The following is a 17474-nucleotide window of genomic DNA, read 5'->3' as shown; positions in this document are numbered from 1 at the left end:
GCCCTGAAATTGCCTGCTCATTGAGCTCCCTTCATGTTGTTTTGGTGCTGACATGGTTAGCGAGTGCGACGTTCCGTTGCCGCTGTCGTCCTCTTATTTTTCGTCACAGTCCTCTTCAATAACCGTCCGTCACGATCACTCAACACAGAACTTCATCAGCACTGTGCCTTAGCGGATGATGGTATTCCGCTGGCAGAGGGTACGTCCCGTTATACCAGTTATTAGGGTTTCTTCCCATTCCATTCACATATGAAGCGCTGTGCGTGCTGTAATTATTCTAATCTTATCCTCAAGATCCCCATGTGAACAATACACAGGGGGTTGTAGTATACTCCTAGTCATAATTTAAAGCCGGTTCTTGAAACCTGATTAATAGACTTCCTCGAGGTAGATGTAAACTATCTTCAAGAGCCTGCCAGTTCAGCTCCTTCAGTGTCTCTGAGACACTCGCCCACGCATCAAACAAATCTGTGACCATTAGTGATGCCCTTCTCTGTATACATTCAACATTTCTGTTAGTATTGTTTGGTACGGGTCCCACACACTTGAACAGTATCAGAACTGGTCCCACGAGTGATTTGTAGCAAGCTACTTTGTAGAGTTATTGCACTTCTCCAGTATACTTCCAATAAACCGAAACCTACCACCTGCTTTACCCACGACTGAGCGTATGTGATCACTCCATTTCATATCCCTAAAAAGCGTTACACCCGGGTGTTTGTATGAATTTACCGATTCTTACAGGTCACACCAATATTCAAGAAAGGAAATAAAAGCAACCCATTGAATTACAGACCCATATCACTGACCTCAATTTGCAGTAGGATTTTGGAGCATATACTGTACTCGAACATTATGAATCACCTTGAAGAAAATGACTTATTGATACATAACCAACACGGATTCATAAAATATCGTTCTAGTGTAACACAGCTAGCTCTTTATTCCCATGAAGTAATGAGTGCTGTCGACAAGCGATCTCAGATAGATTCCATATTCCTAGATTTCCAGAAGTCTTTTGATACCGTTCCTCACAAGCGAATATTAATCAAATTGCGTACATATGGAGTATCGTCTCAGTTGTGTGACTGGATTCGTGATTTCCTCTCAGAGAGGTCACAGTTCGTAATGATAGACGGTAAATCATCGAGTAGAACAGAAGTGATATCTGGCGTTCCGCAAGGTAGTGTCATAGGCCCTTTGCTGTTCCTGATTTATATAAATGATATAGGTGATAATCTGAGCAGCCCCGTTAGATTGTTTGCAGATGACGCTGTAATTTACCGTCTAGTAAAATCATCAAACGATCAATTCCAATTACAAAATGATCTAGAGAGAATTTCTGTATGGTGCGAAAAGTGGCAATTAGCACTGAACAAAGAAAAGTGCGAGGTCATCCACATGGGTAATAAAAGAAATCCGATAAATTTTGGGTATACAATAAATCGCACAAATCTAAGCGCTGTCAATTCGACGAAATACATAGGAATTACAATTACAAGCATCTTAAATTGGAAAGATCACTTAGATAATGTTGTGGGGAAGGCGAAACAAAGACTGCGCTTTGCTGGCAGAACACTTAGAAGATGCGACAAACCCCCTAAAGAGACAGCCTAAATTACACTTGTCCGTCCTCTGCTGGAATACTGCTGCGCGGGGTGGGATCCGTACCAGGTAGGATCAACGGAGGACATCGAAAAAGTGCAAAGAAGGGCAGCTCGTTCCGTGTTATCGCGCAAAAGGGGTGAGAGTGTCACTGATATGATACACGAGTTGGGGTGGCAGTCACAAACAAAGACGACTTTCTTTCCGGCGAGATCTGTTTACGAAATTTCAATCACCAACTTTCTCTTCCGAATGCGTAAATATTTTGTTGACACCCAACTACGTAGGGAGAAATGACCATAATAATAAAATAAGAGAAATTAGAGCTCGAACGGAAAGATTTAGTTGTTCCTTTTTCCCACGCGCCATTCGAGAGTGGAATGGTAGAGAAGTATTATGAAACTGGTTCGATGAACCATCTGCTAAGCACTTAAGTGTGAATTGCAGAGTAACCATTAGATGTAGATGTAGATGATTCACTGATATTGTAATCGTAGGATACTATGTTTTTTTTCGTTTTGTGAAGTGCACAATTTTACATTTTTGAACATTTAAAGTAAGTTGCCAATGTCTGCACTACTTTGAAATCTTATCAAGATCTGACTGAATATTTATGCAGCTTCTTTCAGACAATACTTCATTATAGATAGCTGCATCACCTGCAAAAAGGCTGTGGTTTCTCTTAATATTGTCTGCTAGATCATTAATATAGAATATGAACGGCAAGGGTCCCAACAAACTTTCCAGGGGCACAACTTAAGCTACTTCTACATTTGACGATGACTCTCCATCAAAGGTAAAATGCTGCTTTCCAAAAAGTCCTCAGTCCAGTCACAAATTTCACTTGATACCCCATATGATTGTGCTTTTGACAATAGGCGTAGGTGTGGTATTGCGTCAATGCTTTTCGGTGGGGGTGGTTAGTGTTTAACGTCTCGTCGACAACGAGGTCATTACAGACGGAGCGCAAGCTCTGGTTAGGGAAGGATTGGAAAGGAAATCGGCCGTGCCCTTTCAAAGGAACCATTTGCCTGAAACGATTTAGGGAAATCACGGAAAACCTAAATCAGGATGGCCGGAGACGGGATTGAACCGTCGTCCTCCCGAATGCGAGTCCAGTGTGCTAACCACTGCGCCACCTCGCTCGCTAATGCTTTTCGGAAATCAAGAAATACTGCATCTGCCTGACTGTCTTGATCAAATCTTTCAGTATATCATGTGAGAAAAGTTTGAGTTAGGTTTCACACAATTGACGTTTTTGGAATCCGTGGACGACGCCATTCTGTTCAAGACACTTCATTGTGTTTGGGCACTGAATATGATCTAAGATTCTGCAACAAATCCATGTTAAGGATACTGGACGGTAGTTTTGTGGACCACTTCTACTAACCTTCTTGTAGACGGGTGTGACCTGTGTCTTCTCCAGGAACTGGACAAAGTTTTTTTTTGTTCGAGGGACCTACGATAGAATACAGTTAGAAGAGGGGCTAAGATATCCGCATATTCGGCGTAGAATGATTGGGCCCGGCCACTTTGTTCGATTTTAATGATTTCAGCTGTTTCTCAACACCACTGACACTAATACTTATATAATCCATTTTTTCAGTGGTACGAAGGTTAAACTATCGCGGTTCTCCGGGGTTTTATTTAGTAAAAGTAAAGTTGAAAACGCATTAAGCATTTCAGCCTCTGCTTTGCTGCCTTCAGTTTCAGTTTCTGTCTCATTCACTAGGGACTGGACACTAACTTGGGTGCCACTAACAGCGTTTACATACAACCAGAATTCTTTGGGCTTTGTGAAGATCATTTGGCAATATTCTGTGGCAGTAGTCACTGAAGGCATCACGTATCGCTCTCTTGGCAGCCAAACGCCTTTCATTCAGGATCTCTGTATCTGCAACTCTGCACTTTGTTTTACACCTATTACACAGTCATCTCTTTTTCTTTAGAGTATCCTTACAGTGACTCTATATCAAGGAGGTTCCCTCCCACTATGAACTGCTCTACTGAGTACATGTCTATCTAGCGCATGGTGAATTATTCTTTTAAACTTTTCATTGCTCCTCTACGTGTTCCTGTACGCGGTATAAATCTTCGATACGATGCCTCTTGAAACACCGAACATTTTGGCTGCCTTGGTCACGTAAGCGCTTACCACACGAGCGCCAACTATTTCCCCCCCACTTTCGCATTCACTTAGCTTCAACGTAACACTCTTATAACTACACAGAACACGGTTGTGACCAGGACTGAGTTTACAACGTATTGACATTGCATATGTGCCATTTGTGGTCAAATAAAACAGCGCAGCTGCAGTCTCAGTTAGCATCTGCATTTATATTCAAGCATGTATTTCTCGCGGTGTTGCCACAGTTTTGTCCAACCGGTGTATGTAGGGTGCTCCCGTAAGAGCGAGCAGAAATGTAACGCGACATAGAGAATGCTCCACTCAACAATTTGAGGTAGGGAACCTTGGGTCAGAGAAGCCAGCTTAAGAAGAAATGGAAGTAAACTTGTCCATATCATTGTCTAGCATTACTGCTTTCCAGCTTACTTGCAATAAACACGCATACAAGTTTACGCATACTGTGGTGCTTATTTCCAAGTACATTCTTTATTTCGTGCAAGGAAACTAGGAGGACGAGCCTAATTACTAGCAAGTCTTGAAGCAGGTTCTGTTGACATTACTTCTCCATAAGATGGTTCTGTTGTATCGTATTTACATTGTTCCATGACAGAACATGCTATGAATCAACGACAGTCCCATTCTTTACTCAGGCGATTCAGAGACGTAGAGTACAATGTAATGGAGCTGTACCGCTACAGTTTCGCAGAAATCACTGACATGCACCTTGTGGATGGGGAAACACGTTGCAAGGCTTTAGCTGCAGAAAGGCTGTACAGGGAACGATTTCCTAACAGGCTTCATCCGTCACCACGAGTCTTTATTTCTTTCGATCGACGAATGTGGGAGACTGGTTCATTGGAAAGGAGAAACGATAAAACTGGCAACAGGGGGAGCACTCATACATCCGATTTTGAAGAGCAGATGCTGGAACGTGTTACAGCGGACTTCGCTACAAGTATTCGTCGTAATGCACGTGAAGGGTTCGCTGGACGTACACAAATCAAAAAAAAGTTTTGCATCACCTTGGTTCAGAGAGTTCCGGAACCTGTACAGAAAATCGGAATAGAAATCAACATAAACATCATTTCCGCGCTTTTAATTGCTCATGAAAACCGCACATTGCACATTGTACCACCACACAGCGAGACCTTCAGAGGTTGTGGTCCAGATTGCTGTACACACCGGTACCTCTAATATCCAGTAGCACGTCCTCTTGCATTGATACATGCCTGTATTCGTCATGGCATACTATCCACAAGTTCATCAGGCACTGTTGGTCCAGATTGTCCCACTCCTCAACGGCGATTCGGCGGAGATCCCTCAGAGAGGTTGGTGGGTCGCGTCGTCCATAAACACCCCTTCTCAATCTATCCTAGGCATGTTTGATAGGGTGCATGTCTGGAGAACATGCCCCCTCTAGTCGAGCGATGTTGTTATCCTGAATCCTGAAGGAAGTCATTCACAAGATGTGCACGATGGAGAGGGGGGGGCAATTGTCGTCCATGAAGACGAATTCCTCTCCAATATTCTGCCGATATGGTTGCACTATCGGTCGGAGGATGGCATACACGTATCGTATAGCCTTTACGGCGCCTTCTATGACTACCAGTGGCGTACGTCGGCCCCACATAATGCCACCCCAAAACAGCAGGGAATCTCCACCTTGCTGCACTCCTGCACTCGCTGGACAGTGTGTCTAAAGCGTTCGGCTAGACCAGGTTGTTTCCAAAAACGTCTCTGACGAATGTCTGGTTGAAGGCATATGCGACACTCATCGGTGAAGAGAACGTCATACCAATCCTGAACGATCCATTCGGTATATGGTTGAGCCCATCTGTAACGCGCTGCATGGTACCGTGGTTGCAAAGATGGACCCCGCCATGGATGTCGGGAGTGAAGTTGCGCATCATGCAGCCTATTGCGCACAGTTTGAGTCGTAACACGACGTCCTATGGCTTCACGAAAAGCATTATTCAACATCGTGGCTTTGCTGTTAGGAGTCCTCCGACCCGTAATCAGTAGGCACTGATCATCCACTGCAGTAGTAGCCCTTGGGCGGCCTGAGCGAGGCATGTCATCGACAATTCCTGTCTCTCTGTATCTCCTCCATGACCGAACAACATCACTTTTGATCACTCCGAGATGCCTGGACACTTCCGTTGTCGAGAGCCCTCCCTGGCACAAAGTGACACTGCAGACTCGATCGAACCGCGGTATGGACCATCTAGACATGTTTGAACTACAGATAACACGAGCCGTGTACCTCCTCCCTGGTGGAATGATTGGAAGTGATCGGCTGTCAGACCCCCTCGGTCTAATAGGCGCTGCTTATGCATGGTTGTTTACATCTCTGGGCGGGTTTAGTGACATCTCTGAATACCAGAGGGACTGTGTCTGTGGTACAATATCCACAGTCAACGTCTATCTTCAGAAGTTCTGGGAACCAAGGTGATTCAAAACTTTTTTTGATACGTGTACTGGCGTGCGGCGAGTACTCCACGAGCAACAGTTACACCCATATCAACCACAAGGAGTCCACGCAATGCTTGTGATTGGCTTTACACACCGAAGAGTCGCATTATGTCAGTGGTTGCGCCAACAATGGATTGATCGACTGGATTTCCTCCGGCTTGTGCTGTTTACTGACAAGGCCCCACTTGATCGTGATGGAATTTCGAAGAGCAGAAAGAACCATGTTGGGGTGAGAAAAACGCTCACGCTGTATTACAGTCACACCATCTAGTACGTTTTGCTGTGAATATCTGGGCTGGCATTGTAGGCGACAATCTCATTGGGCCATATCTTCTACTTGGCCATCTGAACGGGTATCTGTACTTGAAGAACGTAACCTTGGTTATTCGTTAGAGCAGGGCTTCCCAACCTGTGATCCGCGGACCCATTACGGATCCGCCGGCTCGTTCTAGGGGGTCCCGCGGCCACATTTCATCAAATCGTGTAAAGTAATGAGAAAAATTATTGAATAAAAATGTGAAAATGAAATTCATCATTAATCTGTTTTTTTCGCGTGAAAAACATGTGTACTTTTACTTCAGGTCGTATTCCCAAGCAGCCTTTGCGGTTCATAAGTGAGAACGAATACACAGTTTAGTACCGGAGAAGGCGGCTTCTCTGATCGACTGTTTCGCAACAATACAGGGGTCGTTTGTGCGCCGGCTCATAGCGCTAGATGCGCTGAAACCTTTCACGCATGCGCGGAGCGAGCTTCGTCGAAGAATCTCCACAGTCGGATTTATTACGTGAAAACGCAGCAAGTACTCCATTGGTTGCAATATCCTGTGGAAGTGGAATAACCAAGAAGCGTAAGTACAACGAAAGCTATTTAAAAATTGGCTTTATGGAGACAAAGAAGGGTAATGCTCAGTGTGTAATTTGTGCGCGAGTCCTTCCAAACAGTTCAATGGTTCCAGTTAAATTGCACCGCATTTTGATGGTACTCACCCGGATTTCCAGGCTAAAGACATAGATTTTTTTCAAAAGGAAGAGTGCTGAACTAGCTGCTTCTCAGCATTGCATGAAAACTCATGCAAAAACAATTAATAAAAATTCATTAAAAGCTTCTTTCTTGGTTAGTTATCGAGTGCCAAAAACAGGCAAAGCTCATACCATTGCAGAAAATCTGATATAGCTGTGTGTTAATGATATTGTTTCTTGCATTCTAGACGAATTGGGAACATGGCCCGTGCATTAAGAAGTTTTCAGTCCCCATGGGTTTCGCTCTGAAATTTAAAGTTACTGTGTCTTGACTGACGAGGGGTCCGCCATGGATTTTCGACTGAAGAAGGAGTCCGCCAGCTGAAAAGGTTGGGAAGCCCTGTGTTAGAGGATGTGGATACATGATGGTGAACCGCCTCACTTCAGTTCGTATATCTGCAACCATCTCAATGGTGTATTTCCTGATCACTGGGTTTGAAGGGGAGGTCCTTTTCCATGGCTTCCGAGTTCACCTGACCTGAATCCACTTGATTATTTCCTATGGGGATATCTAAAGTTACCTGTGTATGGGACCCCAGTGAACACGGAGATGGAATTAGTTGCCAGAATTGTAGCTGCCTGTGATGTGATTCGAAAACCACCAGCGATATTTGTCAGGGTGTGTCAGAGTCTTGTTCGCCGATGTCATGCATGCATTGAGGCTGATGGCCATCAGTTTCAGCACATTTTGTAAGGAGCAATACAAGTGGTACGTTCACTGTGTCAGTGATGGTATTTACAGTTAACTGTAACTAACCTGAATAAAAAAGTGCGCAGTAATGTGATTTTATTCCTCTTATCTCCTTGACTCTTTATTTGGCAGTGTTGCTCTCAAGCAACATCAAATTTACGTTGGCCTTATGGGACAACAAACACTTCCCAGTGCCTTTTACTGGCATTGTTGCCTCCAGGCAACGTTTCTTTACACGCTGCGAATGCCAGTTGTTGTAATAGTTCAAGGTTTTCCACACAAGATGGCAGTTTGTGCAGTGATGTTACAGAGATCTCCTCGTGTGAGCAACAGGGGTGTCTTATTTTGGTTCTGAAAGTGTGGATTTCAATAAATTGACAGTAATCTTAGCAGATTTTGTTCAAGAAATACCCAGAGGTGAGTTTACAGCAGAAATATTTCAATCTAATATTGTTTTGAATTACGTAAATAGTATAAAAGTTTTATGTTGCCTGTGAGCAACATTACCCATAGTTGGGACATGTGTCAGTATATTACATATTCTTATGGCGGATATTCAAAACAATAAAATCTGACACTTGCAAGCTCATTTTCTGGTGTCCAACCACTCTCAACAGTAAAATGATGGGACAGCAACGAAAAAAGAAGAATTGATATGCACTGTCCCAGTATTGTACGTCAGTACAACAAGCATATGGGAGGAGTTGATCTTGCTGGTATGCTGATAGAACTCTACAGAGTATCAATGAAGGTGTTGGTACATGATATTGTTTGGATTTATGCTAGATCTGAGTGTTGTAAATGCCAGACTGGTATTTCGAAGAGAATCTCTGGACAAGAAGGCCTCACTGAAGTCATTCAGGGCAGATATTGCCAATGGTTTGATGTTTTCAGGGAAAAGGAAAGTAGGAAGGCCCTCAATAGATATAACAGCACAAAAGAAGAGGAGGAAGCCAACAGCTCCGACTGTTACGCAAGATGTCCGATATGATAATATGGAGCATTGGCCTGTATACGGTCCCAAAGGTCGTTGTCGTTATTGTCCACCTGGACTTTCTACGGTCAGGTGTTCAAAGTGCAATCTAGTATTGTGCTTCGTTCCAAAGAGGAACTGTTTCCGAAAATTCCATTGCAACAAGATCTAGAAGGGAACTATTACACAGCAGGAATGTATAAATGTGTTTACAAATTAAATTATTCACGTACAGGAAACCTTTTGCTTGAGGTTATTGGCAAATACTTTTTTTCTATAATATATATAAATGTGGTCTACTGCTAGCAATGTTGCTTGTAAGCAACCTTTCATAATTTTTGTCAAAAATTTCTAAAACACCCTGAATTGTATTTCTTGAAGCGTAATAAATAAATATAAGCACTGAATTTTTTTTTGTTTTTATTTTCACCATTTGCCAAATAAAGGGTTAAGTTGGCTTCTCCGACACCAGGTTACCTACCTCAAATTGCTCGGTGAAGCATCCTCTATGTCTTGTTAAATTCTTGCACACTCTAACGGATATATCCTGTATAAACGCCATTGCGACACAACAGCGGGAAACCGGCGTTGCTAATCGGCACGAGTGCGGCTGGTGTTTTCAGGACGGAACGAAGGGCAGCGGCGGCTGGGAGCTGGTGGGCACAGACGAGGAGCGGCCGCCCCTGGTGCTGAGCGCCTGCCTCAGCTACGACGAGATCAAGCTGTCCGCGCTGCTCTCCGTTTCCTCGCACTCCGTCTTCACCAACGACGGCTGCCGCAACAATCGCGGTGCTGAGACAGAGGATGTCGGCAGCTTCCAGCGTCACGGAGTCATCATCGGGATCATTGGCAGCCGCCTCAGGCGCCCCAGCTTCATGGAGTATCAGGCAAGTGAGCCGTCTCTACACTCGAGCAACGTAAACACAAAAAAAATCGGAATAGTCATTTACACTACTGTGATGTACACCGATGTGCCAAAATAGTCTGACGGAAAAAATCGCAACACCAAGATATATACACTCCTGGAAATTGAAATAAGAACACCGTGAATTCATTGTCCCAGGAAGGGGAAACTTCATTGACACATTACTGGGGTCAGATACATCACATGATCACACTGACAGAACCACAGGCACATAGACACAGGCAACAGAGCATGCACAATGTCGGCACTAGTACAGTGAATATCCACCTTTCGCAGCAATGCAGGCTGCTATTCTCCCATGGAAACGATCGTAGAGATACTGGATGTAGTCCTGTGGAAAGGCTTGCCATGCCATTTCCACCTGGCGCCTCAGTTGGACCAGCGTTCGTGCTGGACGTACAGACCGCGTGAGACCGCTTCATCCAGTCCCAAACATGCTCAATGGGGGACAGATCCGGAGATCTTGCTGGCCAGGGTAGTTGACTTACACCTTCTAGAGCACGTTGGGTGGCACGGGATACATGCGGACGTGCATTGTCCTATTGGAACAGCAAGTTCCCTTGCCGGTCTAGGAATGGTAGAACGATGGGTTCGATGACGGTTTGGATGTACCGTGCACTATTCAGTGTCCCCTCGACGATCACCATAGGTGTACGGCCAATGTAGGAGATCGCTCCCCACACCATGATGCCGGGTGTTGGCCCTGTGTGCCTCGGTCGTATGCAGTCCTGATTGTGGCGCTCACCTGCACGGCGCCAAACACGCATATGACCATCATTGGCACCAAGGCAGAAGCGACTCTCATCGCTGAAGACGACACGTCTCCATTCGTCCCTCCATTCACGCCTGTAGCGACACCACTGGAGGCGGGCTGCACGATGTTGGGGCGTGAGCGGAAGACGGCCTAACGGTGTGCGGGATCGTAGCCCAGCTTCATGGAGACGGTTGCGAATGGTCCTCGCCGATACCCCAGGAGCAATAGTGTCCCTAATTTGCTGGGAAGTGTCGGTGCGGTCCCCTACGGCACTGCGTAGGATCCTACGGTCTTGGCGTGCATCCGTGCGTCGCTGCGGTCCGGTCCCAGGTCGACGGGCACGTGCACTTTCCGCCGACCACTGGCGACAACATCGATGTACTGTGGAGACCTCACGCCCCACGTGTTGAGCAATTCGGCGGTACGTCCACCCGGCCTCCCGCATGCCCACTATACGCCCTCGCTCAAAGTCCGTCAACTGCACATACGGTTCACGTCCACGCTGTCGCGGCATGCTACCAGTGTTAAAGACTGCGATGGAGCTCCGTATGCCACGGCAAACTGGCTGACACTGACGGCGGCGGTACACAAATGCTGCGCAGCTAGCGCCATTCGACGGCCAACACCGCGGTTCCTGGTGTGTCCGCTGTGCCGTGCGTGTGATCATTGCTTGTACAGCCCTCTCGCAGTGTCCGGAGCAAGTATGGTGGGTCTGACACACCGGTGTCAATGTGTTCTTTTTTCCATTTCCAGGAGTGTACTTACATGAGTATGGTGTCTGTTCTTTCGGACACCATATCCAAGTAAGTATATAGTTCTGGCAATACCGGCCATGACCTTCTTCTTCTGTGCAGATGCACACACACTTCCCGAACTCTTACTGGACCTAGTAAGAATGTCTTCCACGAGTAATGAGTGTGTTGGGGTGGGACACTACGAATGTAGTTTGTGTACATACAAGGTGAGAAGGTGGGTCTCGCAGTAGCCGTGCTTGAGATACTCCCTGCAGTCGCGGTATCCTGTGTGCTCTCGGTGGCTCAGATGGATAGAGCGTCTGCAATGTCAGCTGGAGATCCTGGGTTCGAGTCCCGGTAGGGGCACACATTTTCACCTGTCCCCGTTGATATATATCAACGCCCGTCGGCAGCTGACGGTATTAATGTAATTGTAACAGCAAAAAATAATTAATGATAGGGTAACACAAGCTAAAGTGCTCCAAGAATTTGGCATTAAACCCAAACAAGCAAACCTTTTCCAAGACTACGTTGGAAAAAAATGGTTCAAACGGCTCTGAGCACTATGGAACTTAACTTCTGAGATCATCAGTCCCCTAGAACTTAGAACTACTTAAACCTAACTAACCGAAGGACATCACACACATCCATGCCCGAGGCAGGATTCGAACCTGCGTCAGTAGCAGTCGCACGGTTCCGGACTGCGCGCCTAGAACCGCGAGACCACCGCGGCCGGCTACAATTTTGCAGTTGAGGTGCGTAGTATAACAACGAGAGTTCTATTGCTGTCATACAGAATCGACGCCAGACCGTAACTCCAGGTGTAGGACCAGTGTGTCTAGCACACAGACACGTTGGCTGCAAGCCGTCAACTGGCCTCCTCCTAGCCAACACACGGCCATCACTGGCCCCGAGGCGGAAAAAACTTTCATGAGAAAACACGACAGACCTCCACCCTGCCCTCCAATGAGTTCTCGCAAATGGTAGTGGTTTGGGGTAAGTGGAATGCACGCTACAGAGCATATGGCTAGGAGGTGTCCTGGAAGTAACCGAGTGGTAGCAGTTCGTTGTGTCACTGAGATGCCAACTGCTGCTCAAATTGCTGCAGCAGATGCAGTATGATGTGCCAGATTCATACGCTAAACACGATAGTCCTCCCTCTCGGTGGTGCCAAGTGGCCAACCGGAGCCCTGTGTTCTCACGACCGTACATTCTCGTTACCACCGCTGCCAGCCATCAGGTACAGTGGCTACATTCCTGCTAGTTCTTTCTGCAGTATCACAGAAGGAACAACCAGCTTGGCATAGTCCTATTATACGACCTCGTTCAAATTCAGTGAGGTGTTGATAGTGGCGTCTTTATCGCCTGAAAGTCATTCTTGACTAACATCGACTCAGCACGTCCAGTCTCAAAGGCAACTAACGCTCACGACGGTTACAGACTGCATTTAAAGAAAACCTGACTTGCATCTTCATAGTGGCGCTACTTGCGCCACTCTGATGCGACTGGCGCTAAATATGAATAGACATCATCTTTCAGATGTAGAAACATACTTCCCAACTTCCGTTTACGTCCTTCTTGGTGTTGCGATTTTTTTCAGTCTGTGTACCCGGTGATCAAAAACCACGGAATAATATAGATAGAGAGGTAAAAATTGACACACATGCTTGGAATGACATGGGGTTTCATTAGAACAAAAAACACTAAGTACTGCTATACACGTGAAAGATCTCCTGCGCGCGTCGTTTGGTGATGATCGTGTGCTCAGCCGCCACTTTCGTCATGCTTGGCCTCCCAGGTCCCCAGACCTCAGTCCGTGCGATTATTGGCTTGGGGGTTACCTGAAGTCGCAAGTGTATCGTGATCGACCGACGTCTCTAGGGATGCTGAAAGACAACATCCGACGCCAGTGCCTCACCATAACTCCGGACACGCTTTACAGTGCTGTTCACAACATTATTCCTCGAGTACAGCTATTGTTGAGGAATGATGGTGGACATATTGAGCATTTCCTGTATAGAACATCATCTTTGCTTTGTCTCACTTTGTTATGCTAATTATTGCTATTCTGATCAGATGAAGCGCCATCTGTCGGAAATTTTTTGAACGTTTGTATTTTCTTGGTTCTAATAAAACCCCATGTCTTTTCAAGCATGTGTGTCAATTTGTACCTCTCTATCTACATTATTCCGTGATTTATTCAGTTTTCAAATTTATACTGACTTTTTGATCACCCGGTACTATGACCAACTGCTTAACTGCCTGTTGGTCACCTTTGGAATGGAGTAGTGCAAAGATTCTGCATGGCAAGAATTCGACCAGTTTTTGCAAGGTTTCTGGAGGTATGTGATGAAATGTCTACGCACAGGTCACGCAGTAAATTACAGGTTTGTGGGTGCTGAGATAGCATCCTAGATGTGTCCCATCCGGCACTGATCAGGCGAGTTTGTTGGCCAAGGCGTCAGTAGGAGTTCACTGTCATGCTGCTCAAAACATTGTGGCATGATTCTAGTCAGATAGTTATCCTGCTGGTGCCATCGCCGTTGGGAAAGTGTCGAGCCTCAAGGAATGCAGGAGATCTGAAATGTTGTTTATATAGTCCACAGCTGTGCTCTCGTGGTGTCTTCTACTACTACAACAGGTCCCATACAAGGCCATGTCAACGTCCCCCATAACATGCTATTGCCGGCGTTCGTGGCACTGTGCACGTCTCCAGCAGCCATTCGCCTGGATGGTGGCATATCTGGACGCAATAATCGAACTGATGTAACAATAAACGTGATTCATTCACCTAGGCGAAAGCAAAGAGAGCTTCACTGCAAGTTTAAACGCAGCCAAAACCTCTCAGACAAACAGAAGCTAAACGATGTCAAAGTTAGCGTAAGGAGGGCTATGCGTGAAGCGTTCAGTGAATTCGGAAGTAAAATTCTGTGTACCGACTTGACAGAAAATCCTAGGAAGTTCTGGTCTTACGTTAAATCAGTAAGTGGCTCGAAACAGCATATCCAGACACTTTGGGATGATGATGACATTGAAACAGAGGATGACACGCGTAAACCTGAAATACTAAACACCTATTTCCAAAGCTGTTTCACAGAGGAAGACCGCACTGCAGCTCCTTCTCTAAATCCTGGCACAAGCGAAAAAATGGCTGACATCGAAATAAGTGTCCAAGGAATAGAAAAGCAACTGAAAAGACTCAACAGAGGAAAGTCCACTGGACCTGACAGGATACCAATTCGATTCTACACAAAGTACGCTAAAGAACTTGCCCTCCTTCTAACAGCCGTGTACCGCAAGTCTCTAGAGGAACGGAAGGTTGCAAATGATTGGAAAAGAGCACAGGTAGCCCCAGTCTTCAAGAACGGTCGTCGAGCAGATGCGTAAAACTATAGACCTATATCTCTGACATCGATCTGTTGTAGAATTTTAGAACATGCTTTTTGCTCGCGTATCATGTCATTTCTGGAAACACAGAATCTACTCTGTAGGAATCAACATGGATTCCGGAAACAGCGATCGTGTGAGACCCAACTCGCTTTATTTGTTCATGAGACCCAGAAAATATTAGATATAGGCTTCCAGGTAGATGCAATTTTCCTTGACTTCCGGAAGGCGTTCGATACAGTTCCGCACTGTCGCCTGATAAACAAAGTGAGAGCCTACGGAATATCAGACCAGCTGTGTGGCTGGATTGGAGAGTTTCTAGCAAACAGAACACAGCATGTTGTTCTCAATGGAGAGACGTCTACAGACGTTAAAGTAACCTCAGGGGAGTGTTATGGGACCACTGCTTTTCACAATATATATATAATGACCTAGTAGATAGTGTCGGAAGTTCGATGCTGCTTTTCGCGGATGATGCTGTAGTATACAGAGAAGTTTTAGCATTAGAAAATTGCAGCGAAATGCAGGAAGATCTGCAGCGGATAGGCACTTGGTGCAGGGAGTGGCAACTGACCCTTAACATAGACAAATGTAATGTATTGCGAATACATAGAAAGAAGGATCCTTTATTGTATGATTATATGATAGCGGAACAAACACTGGTAGCAGTTACTCCTGTAAAATATCTGGGAGTATGCGTGCGGAACGATTTGAAGTGGAATGATCATATAAAATTAATTGTTGGTAAGGCGGGTGCCAGGTTGAGATTCATTGGGAGAGTCCTTAGAAAATGTAGTCCATCAACAAAGGAGGTGGCTTACAAAATACTAGTTCGACTTATACTTGAGTATTTCTCATCAGTGTGGGATCCGTACCAGGTCGGGTTGACAGACGAGACAGAGAAGATCAAAAGAAACACGAACATGTGCTAGCATGAGTTTCTTAGAAGTAGATACCTTAGGGGTTGCGAAGCAACTCAAATCGCTTGATACGGGCAAGTCTTCAGGTCCAGATTGTATACCGATTAGCCTTCTTTCAGCTTACGCTGATACAATAGCTCCCTACTTAGCAATCATACACAACCGCTCGCTCACCGATAGATCTGTACCTACAGATTGGAAAATTGCGCAGGTCGCACCAGTGTTTAAGAAGGATAGTAGGAGTAATCCATCTAACTACAGACCTATATCATTGACGTCGGTCTGCAGTAGGGTTTTGGAGCATATACTGTATTCAAACATTATGAATCACCTCGAAGGGAACGATCTATTGATACATAATCAGCATGGCTTCAGAAAACATCGCTCTTGTGCAACGCACGAAGTAATGGCCGCTAACGACAGGGGATCTCAAGTTGATTCCGTATTTCTAGATTTCCGAAAAGCTTTTGACACCGTTCCTCATAAGCGACTTCTAATCAAGCTGCGAGCCTATGGGGATCGTCTCAGTTGTGCGACTGGATTCGTGATTTCCTGTCAGGAAGGTCGCAGTTCGTAGTAATAGCCGGCAAATCATCGAGTAAAACTGAAGTGATATCAGGTGTTCCCCAGGGAAGCGTCCTGGGACCTCTGCTGTTACTGATCTATATAAATGACCTGGGTGACAATCTGAGCAGTTCTCTTAGATTGTTCGCAGATGATGCTGTAATCTACCATCTAGTAAGATCATCCGAAGACCAGTATCAGTTGCAAAGCGATTTAGAAAAGATTGCTGTATGGTGTGGCAGGTGGCAGCTGGCGCTAAATAACGAAAAGTGTGAGGTGATCCACATGAGTTCCAAAAGAAATCCGTTGGAATTCGATTACTCCATAAATAGTACCATTCTCAAGGCTGTCAATTCAACTAAGTACCTGGGTGTTAAAATTACGAACAGCTTCAGTTGGAATGACCACATAGATAATATTGTGGGGAAGGCGAGTCAAAGGTTTCGTTTCATTGGCAGGACACTTAGAAGATGCAACAAGTCCACTAAAGAGACAGCTTACACTACACTCTTTCGTCCTCTGTTAGAATATTGCTGCGCGGTGTGGGATCCTTACCAGGCGGGATTGACGGAGGACATCGAAAGGGTGCAAAAAAGGGCAGCTCGTTTTGTATTATCACGTAATAGGGGAGAGAGTGTGGCGGGTGTGATACGCGAATTGGGATGGAAGTCATTACAGCAAAGACGTTTTTCGTCGCGGCGAGATCTTTTTACGAAATTTCAGCCACCAACTTTCTCTTCCGAATACGAAAATATTCTGTTGAGCCCAACCTACATAGGTAGGAATGATCATTAAAATAAAATAAGAAAAATCAGAGCTTGAACAGAAAGGTTTAAGTGTTCGTTTTTCCCGCGCGCTGTTAGGGAGTGGAATAGTAGAGAGATAGTATGATTGTGGTTCGATGAACCCTCTGCCAAGCACTTGAATGTGAATTGCAGAGTAGTCATGTAGATGTAGAAGAGCGGCGCGTTTCGTCACAGGGTTAAGTGGTAAGCGTGATAGCGTTACGGAGATATTTAGCAAACTCAAGTGGCAGACTCTACAAGAGAGGCGCTCTGCATCGCGGTGTAGCTTTCTGTCCAGGTTTCGAGAGGGTGCGTTTCTGGGTGAGGTACCGAATATATTGCTTCCCCCTACTTATACCTCCCGAGGAGATCACGAATGTAAAATTAGAGAGATTCGAGCGTTCACGGACGCTTTCCGGCAGTCGTTCTTCCCGCGAACCATACGCGACTGGAACAGGAAAGGAAGATAATGACAGTGGCACGTAAAGTGCCCTCCGCCACACACCGTTTGGTGGC

General features: G+C 45.5%; 1 protein-coding gene across 4 annotated transcripts in view; it reads left to right on the top strand.

Annotated features, from left to right (window-relative positions):
• Positions 1 to 17474, top strand: part of LOC126272507 (uncharacterized) — a 561656-nt gene that overhangs the window by 501601 nt on the left and 42581 nt on the right. For all 4 annotated transcript variants that reach the window (XM_049975404.1, XM_049975401.1, XM_049975403.1 and 1 more), the window contains one exon: positions 9513 to 9776. In XM_049975404.1, coding sequence (XP_049831361.1) covers positions 9513 to 9776 — 264 coding nt within the window. The remainder of the gene's footprint in view (positions 1 to 9512; positions 9777 to 17474) is intronic.

Source organism: Schistocerca gregaria, chromosome 5 (assembly GCF_023897955.1).
Source record: "Schistocerca gregaria isolate iqSchGreg1 chromosome 5, iqSchGreg1.2, whole genome shotgun sequence".
NCBI lineage: Eukaryota > Metazoa > Arthropoda > Insecta > Orthoptera > Acrididae > Schistocerca > Schistocerca gregaria.
Note: the sequence above shows the minus strand (reverse complement) of the source record. Positions and strands in the feature narration are given on the sequence as shown.